This window comes from Barbus barbus, assembly GCF_936440315.1.
Source record: "Barbus barbus genome assembly, chromosome: 15".
Classification (NCBI taxonomy): domain Eukaryota; kingdom Metazoa; phylum Chordata; class Actinopteri; order Cypriniformes; family Cyprinidae; genus Barbus; species Barbus barbus.
In genome coordinates this window covers 24,938,586-24,959,811 of record NC_136743.1, presented here as the reverse complement: position 1 = coordinate 24,959,811, position 21,226 = coordinate 24,938,586, and the positions used below count along the sequence as shown (strand labels likewise).

At 38.4% G+C, this 21,226-nt stretch overlaps 1 protein-coding gene across 3 annotated transcripts in view; it reads right to left on the bottom strand.

Annotated features, from left to right (window-relative positions):
• The window catches only part of LOC306881632 (discs large homolog 1-like protein), a 132,975-nt gene that overhangs the window by 102,978 nt on the left and 8,771 nt on the right, over positions 1–21,226 (bottom strand). For all 3 annotated transcript variants that reach the window (XM_079435807.1, XM_079435806.1, XM_079435805.1), the window contains exon 3: positions 7,696–7,859. In XM_079435807.1, the coding sequence (XP_079291933.1) occupies positions 7,696–7,859 (164 nt within the window). The remainder of the gene's footprint in view (positions 1–7,695; positions 7,860–21,226) is intronic.

The following is a 21,226-nucleotide window of genomic DNA, read 5'->3' as shown; positions in this document are numbered from 1 at the left end:
TTTTTATTGTTGACTAACTCAATCACACGTTAGTGGGCGGAGTTAGTGTAAATAGCCTTTGCCAACAAGATGGGCTATTTGCACTTAGTGTAAATAGACACTCCGTTATATTAAATCTCTCACAGCTGATTTAAATCTGATTTAAATCTAAATCTCAGTTTTAATTCTGGTTTCAAATGTTATGTTAATATTGTAGGTGTATTAGTTGTTGTTTTTATATCAGCAACACATACAAAAGCACTTAATTGCATTGGCGTATCTTACTCTATAGTATTTTTCTGCATAAGCTTTATATTTATTACTGCTATTTAACTGACCTTGTAACATGCATTAATATAAAGAAAATGTGACCTGAAATGATGACTCAGAAAACTTTAAACAATAGGATTACTTTATTGACCATACAGACACAATGATGACTGATGACAAAACTAAAACTGAATGACAAACAAATTCACCAAATCGAACAGTGAATGTTCACTAATTTTAGTTCATGCTTGATTGTGAGTAAGTAGATTGCTTTGCAAAAACGTTAAACATCTGGTACCACAAACCATATACATTCATGTTTATTTTGTGCTTTAATGTCCCCCTGTGGTCAAATATTTTATTCCTGAAAACTCATCTTTGATCATCAAAATGACATTTAAATGTTTTTTCTTGTGAAAATAATTCTCATGCCTTAAAATAGCTTGAATATAACTCTACACCCTTGCCTCATTTTCTATACACAGAACTATGAATATGCAAATTAGCCCCACCTCCACTCCCCCAACAATTAGCGCCTCCTGATCCTCTGAACTGTAGTAAATGCGAAACAATGGCATGCATGGATAATGACTGATAAAACTGTTTTTACTAGCGGACAACTACAGTGAATACTGTAACATTTGTTAAAGTTTGTTACTTGATGATGTTGTGTCCTAAAATGACTTTAAGGCTGAATGCAGCCGTTTGTGATTCCAATTCGTGCCTGCGAGCATACGCGTGTGAAGTGCAGACGCCGATGCGGGAGAGGTGGGTCACCGCGTTTCTGGGTCAGCCTTTGGGAAACTACAGTTTTAAGGAGAAAATACTCAGCAATGGTGTTGATTAATGGATTGGAACATGGTTTGTCTGAAGGCATATTAAAAACACCACATAGACGAATAAACAACAAAAAAACTTGAATTTCACAACAGGGGGACTTTAAGTAAATATAAAAAAGAAGAGTTCACGTGCTGCTTGAACTGAGGCAATACAGTGATCTGTTACAACACATTAAAGAGCCACAAAACTGTATTTGTTGTTTAAATTTCTTAAAAAAAAAAAAAAATAATAATAATAATTTATTAAATTAATAAAAATTGTTACATACAAGAAGTAACTTGCTTTGTCTTGTCTGTCCGCGTGCTGTCGGTTTCCTCTTTGCTCCGCAATGTATCTTTTACTGCGTGAGAACATGATGTGTAGTGTAAGAGCGGCATGGCTTGTCGGACATAGCAACAGTAACTAAGGAGGGTGGGGTTTTGAAAAGGGTCAATTTCAGCAAATCAGGTAATGAGGTTGAAAAACGCCTATGCCGTTTGAAAATGCCTTAAAATTGGGAAACACCTTTTTGTTCTGCAGAGACCTAATACTCCTTTCACTGGTACACTGTCAGAAGCCACGCACCCAGCCCCTGACGTGATAGTTACTAGAACACATGGCCCAACCGACTCACAAAACTGTGGGAAGATGAGTAATGATGCATTTCGAAAATATCATGTTTATCATGCATAAATAGCCTTTTTTATAGAAATGAACAGTTACCCTAATTAGATGACTGGCTGTAATTTGCAAGAAGTTTAGCCATCTTTAGTCTAGTCACGTGTAGCAAGACCTTCAAACTGACGGCTGAAGGTCTGGAATCTATGGTAGCTTTCATTGGCCAAGGCCCGCCCAATGTCAAACAACCAATCACAGTTAGTTTCATTCAGCGTCACGTTTCGGGACGTGGAAATGTCACCACAATAACAGACCGGTATGTGAAACTCTGATGTATTTTAAAGATTCTATGCCACAAACTTTAAATCAGGGTTGCTCAATAGGCGGCCCGTGCTAATTTCAAATAACGTGGCATGAAAATTCAAACGCCAGAAATGACATTAACTTACATCGTGTCTACACTGGACGATAGCAGCGTGGCGCGAAGCAACAAAATACAATAAAACTTCTTATAATCAGTGATGCTGTCTACACAGGATGCGGCGCAGCGCTGCACGACAAATCCCCGATAGTAAACTGCTGACTCGTTCTATTTATGACGTACTGACACTAAGTTCAAATGATTTGCAGTGCTTTGTCGCATTCAGTGAAGATACTGTGTGACAGCAAAAACATGGCAAGTGTGAAGTAAAGAAAAGTGGACATGGAAAATAGATGATTCAAATGTGAATGGACTGAACAGTTTTGAGTGAGTGAATGAGACCATCTTTGTTATGGATGTTGGTTCGCAGTGAATTCACAGTTTTAATGTAAGTTTACTTTATTGTCAAGATCTGAGGTAAAATATCTATTGTTGCTTTCACTATGGCTATAAACCTCACGCAAAATAATATTCAAACTCACATTAGACACTTTTAACGTTGAATAAAGCACATAATCATTACCTGAGTCCTGAGATTATCACGTCATATTTTGTATGTTGTTCCTGCTGCGATGTCGCAGAAAATAAAAACCATTTCTAAAACAAATTTCCGTTTCCGGACACAAATGACATGACAAAGATACTTATTGCATCGCGTCTGGTTGGGACACACGGCGTTACAGTCATATCTATGATTGTACCTGCATGAATGGTCATGTGACATGCGTTTTCGGTTGTGTAGTGTAAACGGAGATCGTTTCGGAAACGCCAGTATAAACGTTGATCGTTTTCATTCTAAAGCGTCGTTTTAAAATGAAAATGCAATAGTGTGAATGGGGCCTTAGAATGAACACAAAATTAAAGACAGCCCAAAAGTCTTATTATTCTAATTCACTGATTAAATGTAAGAATTTTACTAAAAATTAAAAAAATGGAATGGACACTTTTAGAAAAAATGGCTTCATAATTTCAAATTTGGAACATGAAAGTGAACTACTTTATAATAACATTTAATGGGATATATGGGGTACATGAGAGACCATAAAAAAAAAAATACTACTTTTGTATTTCCATTTTCATTTGCAATTTCCATTCCATGATTTTTTATATTTTATTTATTAGTGCTATATTTTATTTCATATAATCGCTTAAATTAAATATACCTAGAAGCTCCTGTCACCAAAGACAAATTCACCGTGTGTGTGTGTGTGTGTGTGTGTGTGTAAACATACTTGGATAAAGCTCTTTTCATTTCTGATACGTCAGTCACAAGCTCAGCTATATTATCGTTTACTACTTTTTTAGCAGTAACTTTATGCTGTTGAATAGAAGACAAAGTACAGTGTTATAAAAATTAAATATTAAAAACTTTACAATGTTAATTATTGCAATAGAAATGTCTCATCACAGTTTGGGTCAATAGTGAAATTTAGTTTGACAAGGACATCAAGGTATAATCATTCTACACAAAAGGAAAATGTCAACAATGCAAAATTTTGGTATAAAAAAAAACACAGCCCTATGATAAGAGATTTAAATACACATAGGTAAAAGGAGATTTTGAAACCAAAACATTTTCACAATTTATATTAAAACATTAAGTACAATTCCAGAAATTATAAAAAGTTATCAGCTGTATCAGGCTGATTACATTCAGAAAAAAATGCCACATTTCAGAGATTAAGGATTCAATGCAGCTAACATATTTTGAATCACATTTTGCATTTCAAAATTGTGAAAATGCCACCCACAGCTTTTGGCCACCAAAACTTCATCCATCGATAATGCTGTGACATTCATCCACTGCAGACCCATATGGCGAGCCTAAATGAATGAAGCGCAATGACACATGAGTCCCTCTATTCTTGGAGTAAACCCCATCGACGAGGCTTGACGAGGCTTGGGGAACACGGTAGGAGGAAATGAGCGGCCCAGACATGCGGCCATGGGGGATGCCCAACCCACCAGACCCGTGCCGGTATGATACTTACTTGGTCCAGCTCACTGGGGGAGGATTTCGCTTTAGCGAGCACATGAAGAATTTCATTTAGGAGGGGAGAGTCCTGAGAGTGGCCATTTTATTAACACAAAGAAACAAGAGGGAAAAGAAAAAGGACATTGAAATACATAGCAGAGGGGCAAGTTTATTTAAAATGACCTATATTTCACTAGTTATGAACTTCAAAAGCCTGAAAAAAGCAGCAACTAATATTTTGTTTGTATTAAACAAAATATTAGAGAGTACTGTAAATTACAGTGGAAGACAAATGAGAATAAACCTAAATAAGTGACTATTGCATTAATGGTATGACAGATCATTCCAAGTCGCCTCTTTAGGGCTCAGATTTCCAAGTTGTAGTGATATAAATATGTACCAGTTTATAGAAAGAGACCAGTTTAGTGACTAACTCACACAGAAAAATAAACATTTTATCTTGTGATATAGATCATTCTGAAAATGTTATATTGTTGTTAGTGGAACATTAGTCGATCGGTAAAGGTCCTTTTTCACTAATGTGAGGAGCCAATGCTGCTTTGCTAAAAAAAGAATACTCTGTTCTTTTATAAATTTTGTACATGTCTACACACTGCAGGCAGGTGGTGGTATTGTGACAACTGCCTTCAAAAATAAAACAGACTGGTCCAGCAACATACTTATTACATCAACATAGTTCACACCTCTCAGTCTAACTGCTGTTTGAATGTTTTCATATACGGTGAAAAACTGTAATAGATCTAAAAGGAAATGTAATGCCATTTTAAAGTAAAATATTGTTATGTGTAAAGTTGAGGTAAAAAGAGCAGCCCATCCTACAATTTACAATGAAAAAAAAAAAATTACACTTAAAAGGAAATTCCCTGTGTGACACTTCACATTTTATATATTTTTCAATGAAAAATATTTCCTCTTAGCTTAACTTCTTATCAATTATGTACATTAGGGTTCCACGTTTCATCTTATGTTGTAAAATTCATGTTTACTGCATTATTTTATGTCATGTGTTAAAGTGATAGTTGACCCAAAAATGAAAATTAGTTGTTAATTTACTCACCGTCAGGCCATCCAAGATTTAGGTGACTTTTTTTCTTCAGTAAAACAGTAAGGAAGATTTGTTTAGCTGAAACCATATTCCTTGGTGATTCATAAAATGCAAGTCAGCAGCTGACCGTATTTGAGAATAAAAAAAGCACATCATGGAACACAACATTAAAACCTGTGGCTCACAATGATATATATAATAAAGTCTTATGAAGCGACTGGTCTGTTCAAGAACGGAACATAATTCACAACAATATTACCTATAATTCATAGCCTCAGGCAAACGACTGCTTGCATTTTATGAATCACCAAGAACCATGGTTTCAGCTAAAAACGTCTTTACTGCGGGTGAGTAAATTACCAGCAAATTTTTTTTTATTTTGGGTGAACTATATCTTTAAGGGTCGGTCACGCTACACTTTTCATTCCACTGACTTCCATTCATACGCATGCAAACATAGGAGACAGGAAACGCAAGCTCACACGAATTTAGTTTGTTGCAGTGTTCAAGTTTGGTGAACTCTTTGTTGACCTGCGAATTCGTATCACACGAAGGTGTGTGACTCGCTAGTATAAGATTGGTGTAACCTGTGAGCTGAAATAAAACAATGCTAACTTTAAATCTGCAGAATTGGAGAAGTAGAATTCCAAAGTGACTAATAGATTGATAGAAAGATTGCATATTTTTACATTTTGAATGTATTATATGTTGAATTATTTTAAATAAATATATATTATTATTATTATTATTATTATTATTATTATATTACATATATTATACATTTTTTAAAAGGACACAGAGTGTCACTTCATTCACACGTCATTTCTCACATTTCTCACTAGCAACGTACAACAACGGACATACATCACAAGAGAATTCTGTCATTGCGGTGTTTCAAAGCATTTTGTGGTGGGATGACACTTAAAACATCTTTGCAATGTACATTTATGGTTAGAAAGCTAGTTTCATGGCTAGCAAGTGTCCTAAAAACACAATTACATTGTATAAAAATTAGGGCTGGGCTTTAACACAAATTTCAGGATTCGATTAACATTCTCAAGCTTGCGATTCGATACGATTCCCAATTTGATTCGATTAAATATTGATTATAGATACAGTGCATGCCAAATTTCTAGCTGACTAATGAGTTTATGGTCATAAAACATGTTTTTTTTCCAGAGGTAAATGTGACGTTACCTGACATTGTTTACAAGCCATTATACTGACGTTTTTTGCTCAGTTGAAACACTGATTGAGCGATTACATGAGACAGGATAAGGATTTCGCTGCTGCTTCTCTTGAACTGAGGTGCTACCGTGATCTGTCACTCCATAGTAAACAGCGCCCAAATGGCATTTATTGTTTGAATGAATATTGTAATAAAATGGACAGAATTTGAAATCTGAGACTTTGTTTCATAAGCTTTTTATGATTTATTAGATTGGAGGGGTGCTATAATGTTCTGTTCATTAACTGAAAACAGGCTAGACTAATAGATTCTTGGAACTTAAGAATAGATATTGTTTCGTAAAAATGAGAATCGATTAAAATCGAGAAATCAATATTTTTACCCTAATAAAAATTTATATTTTACACACTTCATATTTTCACATTTTGTGCATAATTGCATAAAATTGGTAGTTTGATTAGAAATTCACACACCAAAAAAAAAAACTGTTTACTAGTGATATTTGCCATTTACCATTAAATTGCAGATATTAAATTATTGGAGCATAATGAATTGTGAGCTTACAAAACTATGTATAATAAGTTTGTTCATTTTGTTGCATGGATATTCAGGATATTCTGCATAAGTACAGTATTCTGTTCCTCTGGATCAGGGAAAGAGAACATCTGCTACTAAAGTATTCAAGTGTACAAACAGCACGCACAGAGACTGCAGTTAGAGCCATGGAGCGTAAAGACTCATTCGTCGTATTTGTTTTCAACCACGTCACGCACAGCTACTGAAACCAATTTGCTCTCCCTGAATCCAGGAAGACAGAGTGTCTTTTCTGACAGTTTCTGTGAAAGCATCATTCTGTACATGATTTCCAGCAGACCCTTTTAAGATGGATTAGAGTACATTTTAGTATCAGTGATCATTGTGATAGCATGCAAAGCAGGACGTCAAATTCTCTGAACTGATGATTACATAGAGGGTGTGACTATAAAAGCATGTGCCCATTCCCCATTCAGAACAGTTGAAGTTTAAGACTGCCATTAATCCCCAATAAACATGTCAATCAACAGTAAACCATGTTTGGTTGTTGCTTTGTAATCTGAATACTAGCCTATATAATTAAATGAACATATTGTGGCATGATTGCTTCATGACTTGTGAAAAACAAAAAGCATGCCATTTTCTGAATTTCTTAAACATTAAAATGTTTTTACACCGAGATGTTTGTGAGATGCTAGAAATGTGTTTGCAGACAACAAAATGACATACAAAGTTTTAAACAAAGCATCAATCTGAGCTAAAAAATAAATCAGAGCTCTATTCAGTAATCAAATTCAGATGATTAGAAATGGAAGCACACTTACCTCTATGCTGGTGCTAAGGCTGAGCAGGGTGTCTGAAGTAACCGTTGTGCTTTGAATGCTGGAGAAATCCCACAGGTTCACTGGGGGTATTGCAACGGGCACTTTCACTGATTCCCCACATCGCTGATTATCCAATAAGGTCACTTCATAAAATTCCTGGATATCTGTTAAAAGAAAAGATGTGTTTCCTTTTTTCTGTAATACCCATATCTGAATAAGTTTACTAAAAAGAAAAGGATAAGCAAGATACAGTGGCCCCACAAAATATGTAGACACTTAGGCCACATGTAAATGTATGAATTTCAAAAATTAATTTTTGCTATTAATTCTAAACAACCAGCACCACTGTGATTTTTTTTGTGGATGCATGGCATGGAGTCATTTCCATTCAAGTTCACACAGGGCATTGCAGCCACAGGTGTAGTTCATCACGTTAACTATGAACATGTTTCACTAACATTTGACAACCGGAAAGTGCCCAAAAAACTCTTACATTTTTAATTGTGTCTTAAGTGTCCAAATGTCTTTTAGTGGGGCACTGTATTCGCAAGATAGATATATAGAAGTGTTTTGATGGTCATTCAAGGGCATTAATGATCAGGGTCTCTTTACTGATGTGATTTAGTAGCCAATGATAAGTATCTAAATACACATCTTAGAGTGAACATCAGTTTAAAGATTACAAACAAGAGTGTGGACAGAAGATTTAAAAAGATTTCAGATTTAAAGTTCGTTCACAGCTGTTACAACATTCATCAGGTTATAATAGTAATGATACAAGGGTCAGCAAGCAAAAACAACAGATGGACCCCACAGTAACTTTTTTATTATGAATATTTATAGCACTTATAAAAAAAGCCACCACCCAGTAACGAGCAAACACAGTGCATAATTATGTAAGTACATTGCAGATAAGACAGAAGCTCAAACCACTTTAAAAATCAAACAAACAGTAGCAATCCACGCAAAAGGCATATGTGCAGTTTAAAATAAAAATAGGGAACTAGTCTCTTCCACAAGTAGAGGGGAAATGACTGTTTAAGAGAATGGCTTGCTGTAGTTGGCTATGCTGTTCAACACTCGGCCGAGAGAGAAAAATAGCAGAGGTATATAGCTCTTCTATGCATGTCAGAGATTGGGTAACAGGTCTGAAAATACATGCTGGATCACATGGAGCTACACAGCAATGAGAATAAATATTTTTATAATGTACACTGGTGGGGGTGATTCCCTCATCTCTAGTTTCCCTTTGAAATCCAGTGACTTCACAGCCCCTCTGAAAAACCACTGCAGGCTTGTAACTGGGCTCCCACTAGTGAGCATTTGTCCTGTGACCATTAATAATTTAGATCTAGCATATTTTACGCAATGTTAGGGTATGTAATTAGGGCTGCATTACAAATCGCATGTGATATCCAATGCACATCTTGTCAGTTGATGACAGCATTGTTCACTGACAAGCTGAGTGAACAACACTCTGTGTAGTAAATGCTGCTCTATCTGAAAGCACACACTTGATGGAGATTTACTACTGATTACAGAACCGGCTTTACTGACAAGATGTGCATTGGATATCACATGCGATTTATCGTGCAGCCCTGTGTGTAATGCTTTTCATAAAAATTTTTTGTTATACTGGTTCAAAGTCTGGATAGCAATAGCTTCTGTGGAAGTCTCAGGACCTTAAAATCTTTGTCCAAATGCAATGATAAAATGTCTAAACTGCCTGTCGTTATATGCATCTACTGCATACCTCCACAGACCCAATAGCGAGAGTTTTTGTGCATGGCTACTGTCCAGGCTAAGCCAGACGGTGTTTAGCCTGTGTAGAGAAAGAAATTCAGACACCAGTACAGAAGCGCAAGCCAAAATTCTAAGAATTGCCAAAATACACAGAGATAGACAATGGGGTAAAACAAGGGTAAACGCTGGCAGTGTTTTTACAAGATGGAGGAATTTTATGGAATGTTTGGGTTTCAACTGATACAAGAAACTTGCAGCATTTCTTCTTAAAAGGCAAGATCAACTTCAAGTCAAATAATTTTCTAATATGTTGGACCTTTTTATTGAAAGTAGCCTTTTACCTGTCAAGACATGCATTTACTTTTTATAGACCTGTGAAGGACAAAATAGGCATTTGTAAAGAGTGTCTGAAAACATGCTGTGACACTAGTAACACAGAAACTGCATTCTCCACCTTTAAGGTTGGCCAAAAATAAAATAAAACTTTTGTCCCACAGACACGAAAGTTCTGGTTGGGCAAACTAATCCAGGATTTATTTCTTGAGATTAATCGCTGTTTTTCACTTGTCAGTTCCCCTGTAAGCCTTAGAGAAGCTATAGAGGTTGTCACAGAATCCAACCATTTAACATCTGACTGACCTCTCAGTCATGCAACTACTCCCAAAATAAAAAAACACGTTTACTGAAAACTAAAGACAGGAGTTATTCAGGTGAAATAAAAGGGCCTTCACGTCACCTTATTGAAAATATTGTTTTGAATTGTTTTGAAAAACCATACAAGTGATCACAGATCTTTTTCAGTCTGACTACCTGGAAATGGAAACTTCTAACATTTAGAAACTGATATTTCTATTTGTGTGCCAGTGACTGACATTATTCCAAAGCATGTCTTGGTTATAACACGTAGTGACATCTGATAGCAGGTAACTGCTGGCTATGTGACAACTCTTTAAAGTGTTAGAAAAAAAAAAAAAAAAAAGAATGGTAGAACACAAGATGTCAAGAGCAGCTTGAAATTTGCAACCAACCTGTAAAAAGTAGGGGAAAAAATTAGAACAAACTATGCTCTCTTATCCCCAAAAAGGGCAAAACCATAATGAGACCTCAGAAAATTAATTTGTTGTTATTTTCCATCTTATTGGAACACAAATAACACAATTTCATGATTTATATTTGATTTTAAATGTCGCCCCTTTAGGGGAATAAATTCACTGACAGCAAAGATAATGTAGTATACCATTTATTTTATTTTATATAAAATATGTTGCACTCGAAAATTTCCAATAGGGTCTGGCTGCAGACTTGCACTCTCAGTACATGCACTTCCGCGAGTGACGTCACTTGCAGTCTTTTGATTTATTATTTTGTTACATTTATTGATTATTTTTTGTTTGAATCTCTCAACATTTTACAACAGTAGCCAGGTGGTGAAAAAAAACTAAATTACAATGTCACTTGCAATTTCCGCTACCTGCGACGTCACTTGCATTCGACACGAATCATGTGCATTGCCAATGGAGACAAGACGCTGTGGTGCTTAAACTATTAAAACTAATTTAGTAGAATAACGAACAGGGTCCTGCAAGTCAGCTGTAGGAGAAAAAGACAAGACCCGCAAATCTGTGGCGGGGTCATTGACGTATAAGGATTTTCGAAAGGCCAATTTTAAAATACAAAAAATTATAATATTTACTGTAATTGTTCAAACATTAAGAATGTTGTGCACAGATAAATTCATATTACAATTTAAAATTAAGTGATTTTAGTGTTTTTTTAATCTAGGTGAATTGGCTGTAACCTTAAAAAAAGTGTCATGTGGTGCGACCATGATTTATATTAAAATTAAATAATTTCCTTAACATGCTTAACATTTAAAAAAAATGTTCTCAGTAATTAAAGTGTTTAGAAACAAAGTATTTGCATTTAATTTGAGTTTTTTGTAAATAATGATCTCTTATTTTTGTTCTATAATTTCAGCGTTGCCTTCTTACATATAGTTAACAGATTTATTTTTCCTGCAAATTGCATAAAACTGATAAAAATCTTATATCATTAAAAATCTATTTAAAGAGACATGTGTGAAAAGTGCAGCACATGGCATTAACTGCAGGCATTACTTTAGCCTAGGGCTCACAATTAATCGAATTTCTAATCGCGAGTACGATTATGGATGCACGATACATAATCGTTCAAAGCAACGGTTACAAAAATAAATAAACTATTAAAAATGCCCACTTGCATTATTCTGTGTGCTTAAGAGGTGTTTGCAGCGCGGGGTTTAACAAACTCAAACACACTGGATAAAAGACATTTTGTCTAACTGATAGTCTGCTAACTGATAGTCACTCTGTTGTGCATGATGGATATGTTAAACACCAAACGTGTCAAAAGCGGAACAAAATGGCACTACTTGTGTGAACTGTGCGCCACACTGACCTTATATCCGCTCGCCTCAAAAGAAAACAGCGCAGCGCGAGCTTATGCGTTTATTACAGTGACCAGTCGCGATCACGTGCTAAACAACGCTGTGAGTTCTCCAGTACAAATCACGTCTCTTTAACTTAGACTAGATTAAAGCCAAATAAATCGGAGCTGTTGTTCTCATCAACACTGATGCAGAACGCAGCAGAAACAGTGCAACAACGATGCAGTTAGAAGACGTTTCAATCCACAAATCACCCACATTTACCATACTGTAGTAACACTAACGGCAACATTGGTACTATGGCAGAAAAGTAGGATATTCATATTGAGTATTATTATATTATTAATATACTAAATATTTTAAAGGAGTAGCCTAATGGAATATAATTACATTATTTTGTTAATTATTCTATAAGTTGATTTGTAATTGACTGAATGTCTCTAGGCTACTGTTTTTCAATGCAAACACCATAGAAACCATATAGTTAGGCTACTTTTTTTACCATGATAATGAGGTGCTGTACTTTTGGTTATGTATAAAAGATGAGGCTATTACAGTTTTCACAATAGTACTGTCAAATGTACATCTGCATCCCAACTCAAGCTCCTGCTACTCGGATCTCAAGCTCCTGTTCTAATGTCCATTTCTAAGAGACAAAACTTGTAATATTACATGTTCAGTGCTACCAAATCAGGTGCTGGTGCCACTGCTCGAATGTTAGTCTGGAGCCCTGGTAATATAAATTGTATTGTAAAATGTTACTGTAAAAACTGTAATACTGTAATTCTCCTCGCTAATGTCCAATCCTTGGAGAATAAGATGGACGATCTTAGAGCCAGGATTAGTTTCCAACGGGACATTAGGGACTGTAACATCCTTTGTTTGTCAGAAACGTGGCTTTCGTCCTCGGTCCCGGACACTGCTGTAATGCCGAGTGATAACTTCTCTGTCTTTCGGACGGACAGAACAGCAGAGGCCGGTAAATCCAGGGGTGGAGGAGTATGTTTCATGATCAACAAGAAATGGTGTGATCCCAGGAATATCTCCATTCTGTCACGTTCCTGCTCGCCTCATCTGGAACATCTTTCCATTATTTGCCGCCCATTTTATCTGCCCCGGGAGTTTTCATCGATCATTGTTACTGCCGTGTACATTCCACCACAGGCGGACACCGGCTTGGCCATGTCTAAGCTTCACGATGTGCTCAGCGGCTACATTAACAAACATCCTGACGCTGCCTTCATCATCGCGGGGGACTTTAACAAAGCCAACCTCAAGCAGGTCATGCCGAACTTTTATCAACATGTATCCTGTCCAACTAGAGGACCAAACACACTGGATCATTGCTACACTCAGTTCAAGGATGCCTACAAAGCCCGCTCACTACCGGCTTTTGGCAAATCGGACCATGCCGCCATTTTTCTAACACCGAGATACAAACAAAGGCTCGTTCAGGAACCTCCGGTGCAGAGAGTAGTGACGCGCTGGTCCTCCCACTCAGAGACTATGCTGCAGGCGGCGCTTGATGACGTCGACTGGGACATGTTCCGGGCGAGTTCTTCTGACGTCAGCGAGTTCACGGATGTAGCATTAAGCTTCGTAAACACGCTAACCGAGCAAGCTACAGAAACAATAACGATAAGGACATTCTCCAATCAGAAACCGTGGGTGGACAGAACAATCCGTGCCGCGGTTAACACACGCACTGCCGCTTACAATGAGGCTCTTCTGTCTGGGAATACGAGCGAGTACAAAGCATCGTGCTATGCTCTCCGACGCGCAGTAAGAGCCGCCAAACACAGATACAGAGAGAGAATTGAGTCTCATTTCCAGCTCAACGACTCTCGACGGATGTGGCAGGGACTGAGGACCATCTGTGACTTCGGAAACAAATCCTCCGCGGAGGTGAGAGCAGATCCGTTGCTGGCCGACGAGTTAAACATCTTCTACGGCCGCTTCGATGGCAACGGCGGCGGCGCGTTTCTGCCGACCAGCGCGTTTCTGCCGACCAGCGCGTCAGGAAGCAACAGGCAGAGCAGCGATGATCCTGTAATCACCGTGTCAGAGGATGAGGTTCGGAGGGCGCTAAAGAAAGTGAACGTCAGGAAAGCAGCCGGACCTGATGGGATAACCGGCCGTGTTCTGAGGTCCTGCGCCGATCAGCTCGCTGGTTTGTTCACTTCTATCTTTAATGAGTCCCTTGCTACCGCCGTGGTTCCCACCTCATTCAAAAAATCCATCATTATCCCTGTGCCAAAGAACAATAAACCCTCTTGCCTGAATGACTATCGCCCAGTTGCCCTCACATCTATAGTCATGAAGGTTTTTGAGAGACTTGTAAAGAGCCACATTTGCTCCTCCATCCCTGATACTCTGGACCCTCTTCAGTTTGCCTATCGCCCAAACAGATCCACGGACGATGCCATTTCTCACGTTCTCCACTCTTCCCTCACACACTTGGATAGCAACAATGGAAATTATGTAAGGCTGCTATTCATTGACTATAGCTCAGCTTTCAACACTATAGTCCCCATCAAGCTGGCATCTAAACTCACAGACCTCGGCCTAAACTCCTCACTCTGTGATTGGATTCAAGACTTCCTCACCGGCAGACCTCAAGTGGTGAAAGTTGGCCAGTTCACCTCAAACTCCATCACTCTGAACATAGGAGCCCCACAGGGCTGTGTCCTGAGTCCCCTGCTCTACTCTCTCTACACGCATGACTGCGTGTCCTCTCACAGCTCCACATCTATTGTCAAATTCGCTGATGATACTGTGGTTCTGGGCCTCATCTCCAACAACGATGAGACCGCATACTTGGATGAGGTAGAGAGTCTCACATCATGGTGCCAGGACAACTGTCTCTCTCTGAATGTGAGCAAAACTAAAGAGCTGATCATGGACTTTAGGAAGAGACAGCAGCAGCCCTACACACCTCTTATGATCAGTGGGACCCCTGTGGAGAGGGTGAGCAGCTTCAAGTACCTCGGTGTAAACATCTCCGAGAACCTGACTTGGACTACACACATCCAAACACAGGTTAAGAAAGCCAGGCAAAGACTGTACCATCTGCGACAGCTGAGGAAATTCAGGGTCTCACCAGCAATCCTGAAAACTTTCTATTCAGGGACCATAGAAAGTGTATTGACTCAGTGCATCTCAGTGTGGTATGGAAACAGCTCCAATCAGGACTGCAAAGCACTACAGAGAGTTGTGCGCTTAGCTGAGCGCATCTCAGGGTCTGCTCTCCCCTCTCTGCAGGACATCTACCTCAAACGCTGCAAAAATAGAGCTGTTAAAATCTTCAAGGACTCAAATCACCCTGGTAACCAGCTATTCACTTTGCTTCCATCTGGTAAGCGCTTCCGTAGCCTGATGGCAAAAACTGAGAGACTTAGGAGGAGCTTCTTCCCCCAGGCCATCAGGCTCCTAAACTCTAACTCTGTGTCATAACATCACTTGACTCCATGTAAATATCACCATATCAATAAGCTATTCATAATTTTTCTCTACCTCATATTGCTGCTATTTATATACCCTGTACAACTTTTTTGCACATTATTTTTGCACATTCCTCTTAGTACTATTTAAGTCAACAACATACTGACCTGCACATTTATATTTATATTTTTTATCTTATCTTTTTATTTTATTCTTTTATTTTATTTAATTTTTTCTACTTTTCTTCTCTTAATATTTGTATACTTTATAATTGCACTGTCCTTGGAGCGGACCTGACCTACATTTCACTGCTGGTTATACTCTGTATAATTGTGTATGTGACAAATAAAACTCTTGAATCTTGAATCTTGTAATTTGAAATTTTTTTTTTGTCTGTTTAATTGTAAATGAAATGTATAGCTTTAGTAAACCATGTTTTTCTTTTTTTCTTTTAGTTTTAGTGTAACATTATTATATCATGCATAATTTTACCTTTATTTGTTTAAAGAAGAAATCAAACCAATACTTGACATTTGAGTCTCAATGCTATAGAAAAGCAATAAAAGTTCAGAAAGAGTGTTTTCAGCCTTTTTTAAATATATATTTTATATAAAAATATGGCATGCAGCTTCAAACAATGGTATAAATCTGTTCAAAATAATCGTTATTAATAATCGCAATTACAATCTCAAGGGAATAATCGACAATTATGATTTTTGTCATAATTGTGCAGCCCTACTTTAGCCCCAGTTATTTCTGTACTTTGCCCAATATTGGCTGCTCAATTGACCCTTTCGCTGGGAGTTTGATTAACAGGCAGTCTGACATATTATAACGCGAAAAACAAACCAGACAGGAGAGTAAATTAACGTCGGTGGGCTTGAACTTGAAAAATTGTGTGTACTGACATCTTTTCACGGTTGAAACAAGATACCTTCTGATGTTCTTTCATGTTTATTTTGTGCTATAACTAGTAAAGATGAAGAGATGATCAGTTCACGTGGTGCTTGAACTGAGGCATTACAGCGATCTGTCACGACACGTTAAAGAGCCACAAAACAGTATTTGTTGTTTGAATTTATTTAAAAATATGATAACACTTTTGAACACTGAGGCTTTGTTTCATACTAAAAGCTCTATCTTGTCTGTCAGTGTACTCTTTGCTCCGTGATGTATTTTTGAATGCGTGAGAACATGATGTGTGGCATAAAAGTGCCATGGTTTGTCGGACGTAGCAACAGTAACTAAGGGGGGTGGGTCTTTGCAAAAGGTCAATTTAGAGTAGGGAAAGGTTGCTGGCTCAGGTTCTGAGATGACAACATGAACATCTTTCTTATAGTAGAAAATGACTTCTGGAGTTTGTGCTAGACTGCAGGGTCAGAATTAACTTTTAATTTTTATTTTTATGTTTTTTTGGTATTTTCTCTCATATTGTACAAAGATTAAACAAACAGTCTGAAATGAACCAAATTGCATAAAAATATATTCCAAATTATACTAAAATAAAGTCAAGTATTCTATGTATATAAACCATCAATTGAATATAAAAGCAAAAAACTGCCAATCTGGGACATATATTTATAATGGAAAACACTCTGCGGTGGTCGCACAACATGATATTTTCAAATTCAATCAAAATTTACAAGCACAGAATTGGTCACATAAACAAAACAAGCCAGCTTCCCACAAAAGGCCACTATGAAATTTATAATGAAAATAATTGCAGAAATAACTTATTATTCATTGTTTTTTTTGAGGTCATACATGATATCCAAATGTGGTAACTACATACCAGCCGTTAAAAATATAATTTTTTTCCAAATTTGAAAGAAACTTACAAACCTGCTTGATGCTTCCATGGGTCCTTGGCAAATTGGTATATGATACAAAGTCTTATCTTTGAGTGGATTTCAACATAAAAGTCCCAAAATGGTAGTTTCTTGATGGTCGCACCACATGATATTTCATAAAATGGAAATTATCGGACAAAGTGTGTTTGTATATTATGACAGAAATATAAATACAAATGCTTTGCAATTTTATACAGTATTACAAAACACATTGGAAATTATGCCAAATAGTGCAGAAAATTTATCTGAATAAATTTAGGGTAATTTCAAAGATGTTTACAAAAAAAAAAAAGTTATGGCCGGACAGTCGCACCACATGATATTTTGACACTTTGAATAACAGAAAAACTACAAATAACTAATGTTTTTTGAAAAGTTAAAGTGAGTTCATACATGGGAGAGGCTCTTCATATACAGTGAGGTCAATAAGTATTTGATCACCCTGTGATTTTGCAAGTTCTCTTACTTAGAAATCATGGAGGGGTCTACAATTTTCAGCATAGGTGCATTTCCACTGTGAGACAGAATCTAAAAATAAAAATCCGGAAATCACATTGTATGATTTTTTTTACAATTTATTTGTGAATTACTGTGTCAAATAAGTATTTGATCACTTGAGTCAAAAAAAATTTATATTTGGTACAGAAGCCTTTGTTAACAATTACAGAGGTCAAACGGTTCCTGTAGTTCTTCACCAGGTTTGCACACACTGCAGGAGGGATTTTGGCCCACTCCTCCATACAGATCTTCTCTAGATCTGTCAGGTTTCGGGGCTGTTGCTGAGCAACACGGAGTTTCAGCTCCCTCCAAAGATTTTCTATTGGATTTAGGTCTGGAGACTGGCTAGGCCACTCCAGAACCTTGATATGCTTCTTATGGAGCCACTCCTTGGTTTTCCTGGCTGTGTGCTTTGGGTCATTGTCATGTTGGAAGACCCAGCCATGACCCATCTTTAATGCTCTGACTGAGGGAAGGAGGTTTTTGCCCAATATGTCACAATACATGGCCCCGTTCATCCTCTCCTTAATACAGTTCAGTCGTCCTGTCCCCTGTGCAGAAAAACACCCCCAGAGCATGATGCTTCCAGCCCCATGCTTCACTGTAGGTATGGTATTATTGGGATGATACTCATCATTCTTCTTCCTCCAAACAGTTAAATTAAGACCAAAAAGTTCTACTTTGGTCTCATCTGACCACAGGACTTTCTCCCATGACTCCTCTGGATCATCCAGATGGTCCCTGGCAAACTTCAGACGGGCCTGGACATGGGCTGACTTAAGCAGGGGAACCTTCCATGCGATGCAAGATTTTAAACCATGACGTCTTAGTATATTACTGATAGTAGCCTTGGAAACGATGGTCCCAGCTCTCTTCACGGCATTGACCAGCTCCTCCCGTGTAGTTCTGGGCTGATTCTTCACCATTCTTAGCATCATTGATACCCCACGAGGAGAGATCTTCCGTGGGGCCCCAGTCCGAGGGACATTGACAGTCATCATTAGCCTCTTCCATTTTCTGACAATTGCTCCAACATTTGTTCTTTTTTCACTAAGCTGCTTGGCAATTGCCCCGTAGCCCTTTCCAGCTTTGTGAAGGTCTACAATTTTGTCTCTTGTGTCTTTTGACAGCTCTTTGGTTTTGCCCATGTTGCTACTTCGGCTGTGTCCAAATTCAGGGTCTGCATCCTTCGGAGTACTCATTTGAAGGATGTTACGTCACAGCGCCGCGACGAAGGCTGTCCAAATTCGTAGGATCCTTCAAATGCGGCCCACAAATACGTCCTCCTTTTCCCCGAATTGGAAGGATGGGTGTGGTGGATCCTTTCCCATCCTACCTATCCCATAATTCTTTTCGGCAGAGCGTAATGGCGGACGAAGCGAGCGGTAGCGGAGTGGGAGAGGAGTTTCTCTGACAAAACAAGCTAAAGTTTATGCTTCGGCTCAATGAATTTGAAGGAGAAATTAGTAGAATACTTAAAAACAAATAAAAATAGGCTATAATGGTTTACCTGGATGTGACTGTCTTGTAGTCTGATATAAAAAAACTCTCCGACAACGAGCAAAGAACGTATTTAATTTATTTAATTGCTTTATTTCTTCCAAAAGAATTAAAATGAGGAGAATAACTCTTTGTTTGTCCATTTTCCCGCTTCTTGCTTGGCGCTGTCACGGTTGCTAGGCGACAGGTTATGAGCAACGGGTAAGGGAGGGAACTGAAAGAAGGGTAGGCTGTCCAAATTCACAAACACCGACTTCCGGGTTTTGCGGACGTCGGAGGATCCCTCCTCCTTCAACCGGGTAGGAAGGATCCTAAGGAGGATGCAGACCCTGAATTTGGACACAGCCTTAGACTTTGGCTGATTGTGGGGTGCACAGGTGTCTTTATGACAGCTAACGACCTCAAACAGTTGCTACTAATTTAGAATCATGAGCAGAATGTAGCTGGACTATTTAAAAGTAAAATAACAGGTCTTTGAGGGTCAGAAATCTGGCGGATAAGCAAGTGATCAAATACTTATTTGACACAGTAATTCACAAATAAATTGTAAAAAAATCATACAATGTGATTTCCGGATTTTTATTTTTAGATTCTGTCTCTCACAGTGGAAATGCACCTATGCTGAAAATTGTAGAAAGTGCTGTTTCTCTGCCGCTCACTGCACAGAACAGACGCCGAGAGCGGCGATACTGCGCCGGGAGAGTCAGACCTCACGCTCGCGGGGCAGTACTGGAGATATCTTCCAACTGAACGATAACAAAGGTTTTTTAAAAAAAGTCACTAGGTTTGTCAGTATGTACCTGTTATGGGGAAAAAGCCGCCAAAAGGGTCTGAAATAGTGATCGGTCGTTCTTGAACGAATCTTTAATGTGACTTGGGAAGAACGAATCGTCTCGGGAGTGATTCGTTCAGTCGCGCATGCACAACATCCTATAGGTTCTGCCCTGAATTAGTTCACCTGTTTCGAGTCTTCAGGTTTTTCGAGTCGTTCGTTCATCACGTGACAGCCCCATGCAAGTAACCTATGCAGTCTGAGCCGGAAAGAGAATTGATTAGTTCATCTCTCGAGTTTTCGGGTTTGAGTCGTTCGTTCATCACGTGACAGCACGTAATATTTTAATTATATTTTGCTAAAATGAACGAAATGACTCAAAAAAAGATTCGTTCATTTTGCTGAACGAGACTCAAAGCTCCGAGCCAGTAAAGAAGTCGTGGCCTAATGGTTAGAGAGTCGGACTCATAATCCAAAGGTTGCGGGTTCGAGTCTCAGGCCGGCAGGGATTGTAGGTGGGGGGAGTGAATGTTCAGCGCTCTCTCCACCCTCAATACCACGACTGAGGTGCCCTTGAGCAAGGCACCGAACCCCCAACTGCTCCCCGGGCGCCGCAGCATAAATGGCTGCCCACTGCTCCGGGTGTGTGTTCATGGTGTGTGTGTGTGTGTGTTCACTGCTGTGTGTGTGCACGTTGGATGGGTTAAATGCAGAGCACGAATTCCGAGTATGGGTCATAACCTTGCTTACAATATCGCAATATATCGTATCGCAACCCCTGTATCGTAGTGCCAGATTCTTGCCAATACACAGCCCTAGTCAACATATGAGATTGTCTGTGGGAGTGTCGACAGTTCTTGAGCACACAGAACAAGCAATATGAAACGCGTAGGGCAAGGGGAGATTTTCCACTAGTTAATCGATCACGGATGGTTTCATTATCTCGGGAGGATAAAAAAAAGGTATAAGAGATAATTATAAAAACAAAAATGTGTCACCAAATATACTTGGGCGGCCGTTAATATACCCAGGTAAAGTCTATGTGTGGGAAACACGGCTTGACTGTCAGACCTTTCCAACGATATGTGTTTTGTCAAGATTACAAAAAGATTCGATTTTCTATCTACATATTCACAACAAACACTAGGGCTGTGCGATTAATCGAAATAGAATCGCAATCGTGATTTGAGACGTTGCGATTTGCTAATCGCAAAGCCTGCGATGTGGACGTGATATTACTCTGTTCCAGAGCATATGCATGACTGCCAGCCTTGAATGGTGGTCTTATTAACCAATAGAGTG